We start from the raw sequence: 3,080 nt of genomic DNA on the forward strand, positions 1-3,080 counted from the left end.
CCGCTGGCTGGCCTCAAAGCCAAGGAGCAGCAGGAGCAGAAGAAGCCTCGGAACCGCCGGAATCACCAGCCAGAGACCTATGGGCATACATGAAACCATCATCAGGGACTTTGCTAGCACAGTGGTCTATTTTTCCCCCCTTTTAATATTAAAAATATCTATAAATAAATATATATATATATATATATATACATCCACGCACACACACACACACGCACACACACGCGCTCCCCCCTCCCACGGGAGGTGGTATTTATTTGTAGGCTGTACATAGGCACTGGGGTGGTGCTGCCCCCACCTCCCAGCTCCAGGGAGGAGCAGGGACCCCTGAGGTGGCTGCAGCCACCATCGCTGTCTTCCCCCCTGCCGAGGACCCCCAGTTCCTGTTGTGCAGGGACCATGGGTCACCACAGCCCCTCTGCCGCACAGCTTTGACACCGTGCTGGGGGATGGATGTCCTTGTGTGGGAGGGGATGTTGCCCTGGGGAGGGCAGGGTGTGAGGCAGTGCCAGACAAGGGCTGCCCACTGCAAGCTGGGCATGGCCATCATAGTTTTGTGCCTCAGTTTCCCCACAGGGTTATGGAGGAGCAAGTGCTTTCTGTGGGGAAGCTGTGGACCACCAGGCAAGCTGAGGAGGAGGGGCAAGGGTACACAGCTCTGTCCCCTCCCTGGGGGCTTGGCAGGGGTGAGATGGGACCTCAAGGTGGGACCGAGGTGGTCAGGCAGTGGTGGGGGCTTGGCCCCAGGGTCGTTGGATGGGGAAGGGAAGGAGAAGGGGCCACGCTGGTGTAAAACTTTGAGCAGCTGCTGGAGCTTGGTGACAGTGGCACCCGGAGGGGTTTGGGGCACCCAGCCCATCAGCCACCCTGGTGGGTGTGGAGGGCTGTCCATAGCTGTACATGGGAACACAGGGGTGGCCAGGGCTGAGGAAGTGTCCCCTGCTGCCGGGGACACTCCCAAATAAACGCTGGCTTTGGGACAGACACGGGCGCCTGGTGTGCTCTGTAGGGAACGGGCCTGGCCCCACCACGACACCCCCTGAGCCCTGCCAGGGCTGCCCTGGGGGTCACTGTGCTGGGGGCAGCACGGGGGCTCTGGGCAGGTGCCACTAGTGGGGGGCACTGCTGGGTGTCGGGGTACACCGGGCTGGTGCCACCACCGGGTGTTGCTGAAGGCACAGGGAGCACTCAGAGTCACTGCTGGGGGCACGGGGAAGTGCTGGGGGCCCTGAGGAAAGTTCTGGAGCACCAGGATACGGTACTGGGAGCTGGTACTGGCAGCATGGAGCAGGTGAGGAACTTAGCAGAGGGCACTGAGGGTGGTAGTGGGAGATACTGGGAGCACCGTGATTGACCCAGGGGTGGTACCAAGCTCCTCTGGGTAGCTCCAGGAGGCACTGGGGGCACTTCTGAAGGGCCTGGGCTGTACTGGGGGTAGTACTGGGCACACTGGAGGTGGGTACTGGGGGGTCTAGGAGAACTACTGAGGCATTAGGGTTTGGTAGTAGGAGCTGGTGGTACTGGGCAGTGCTGGCAGCAGCGGTAGGGAAGTGGTGATGGTTCTCTAGGGTGGCTGGAGGTTGCAGTGGGCAGTACTGGGCTGTGGCAGGGCACTCTGGTCAGTACTGGGCAATGGAGGTGGTGCTGTGCTCCTCTGGCCAGTCCTGAGATGCGCTGGTGCTGTACTGGGGGTGCTGGGGCTACGCTGGGGTCGGTACTGGGCATACTGGTGGGGTGCAGAGATGTACTGGGAGGGCTGGGCTGTACTGAGAGCTGCACTGGGAGCTGCCCTGGGCTGTACTGGGAGCTGCACTGGGCTGTACTGGGAGCGCTGGGCTGTACTGGGAGCACTGGGCTGTACTGGGAGCACTGGGCTGTACTGGGAGCTGCGCTGGGTTGTACTGGGAGCTGCGCTGGGCGCTCGCGCCCTCTGGCGGCCGATCGGGGCACTGCAGGAGAGCCGCGGCGCGGGGACGGGGCGCGCTGGGGACAAAGGGGGGGACAGAGGGGAACTGGGCTGTACTGGGGTCACTGGGGCAGCCCTGGCAAGGCCTGGAGTCACCGGAGGTGGGGGAGCACTGGGGAGTTCCTTGGGATACTCAGTTTTGCTGCGGTGCCCGCATGGTGGTGGCAATGGGGGGCACTGGGGACGTAAGAGGCGGGCACTGGGAAGGCACACTGAGGGACCCAGAGACATTGTGGGGGCTCACTGAGTTTGGGGTGGTGACACAGAGGTGGCACTGCAGTGTCCCTGGGCGTTGGACAGGGTTTTTTTGGACTGGGGAGGGGGACACGGTCCTCACACAGGAACTGGAATTGCCTGGGAGCACTGGGGTTTCTTCCATAGTCACTGGGGAGTGTTACTGGAGAGGGCTTTGGGAACCCTGCGGAGGGTGTGTGGGTATCCCTGAGGACATGGTGCAGGTGTTGCTGGAGGGCCTGGGGACGTTGTGCAGGTGACACTGAGCTGGCCTGGTGGCACTGGGTGGTGCAGGCAGGTGGGTGGCCGGGCAGGCACACTAAGAAGTGCACCCAGAGGGCATGGGGATGTTAGTGGAGGGTTCTGGAAGGGTCCCTGGGGACACAGGGTGTGGTGACTGAGGCTGACATTCTGTCACTGTGGGGAGTGCCCATGGGGACACTGGTATGACTTACTGGGGTGGGACAGCGGGCACTGCTCCAGAGCAGGGGGTTTGACCAGGTGAGATGGGGACAATGGGGACATTAGCTCCCACTCTGGCCAGATCCCGGCATACACACCATCCCACCCCCAATTCCAAACCCCTGGGGTCCACAGCAGAGCTGGAGATGGGCAGGGGTCCCACTTCCCCCAGGGTGGCCGGGTCACTGCCCCAGCCCCCGGGGGGAGGCAAAGCTGAGGCTGGTGTGGCCGGGGCACCCTCCCGGCAGAAGTGCTGACTCCGGGAACCTCGGGATTGCTGAGCTCAGCCCGCTGCAGATTGCAGGGGGTTTATCGGGGGGGCCCAGCTTAAGCCCCGGGTGCTGAGCGCAGCCCCCCGGCAGGCGGCCCCGCGGGACCTTGGCCCCGTCCTTGTCGCACACGGGCGGGCGGCGGCGGC

The 3,080-nt window shown here is 63.1% G+C and overlaps 1 protein-coding gene across 1 annotated transcript in view; it reads left to right on the forward strand.

Annotated features, from left to right (window-relative positions):
- Positions 1 to 183, forward strand: part of LOC102034398 (semaphorin-3F) — a 20,140-nt gene extending 19,957 nt beyond the window's left edge. The window contains 1 exon segment of the mRNA XM_031058188.1: positions 1 to 183. This exon segment is cut by the window's left edge and continues 121 nt beyond it. Within this exon segment, the coding sequence (XP_030914048.1) occupies positions 1 to 93 (93 nt within the window). The 3' untranslated portion in view covers positions 94 to 183.
- The last annotated feature ends 2,897 nt before the right edge of the window (positions 184 to 3,080 follow it).

The sequence above is a fragment of the Geospiza fortis genome, unplaced genomic scaffold, assembly GCF_000277835.1.
Source record: "Geospiza fortis unplaced genomic scaffold, GeoFor_1.0 scaffold78, whole genome shotgun sequence".
In the NCBI taxonomy this organism is placed as follows: Eukaryota; Metazoa; Chordata; class Aves; order Passeriformes; family Thraupidae; genus Geospiza; species Geospiza fortis.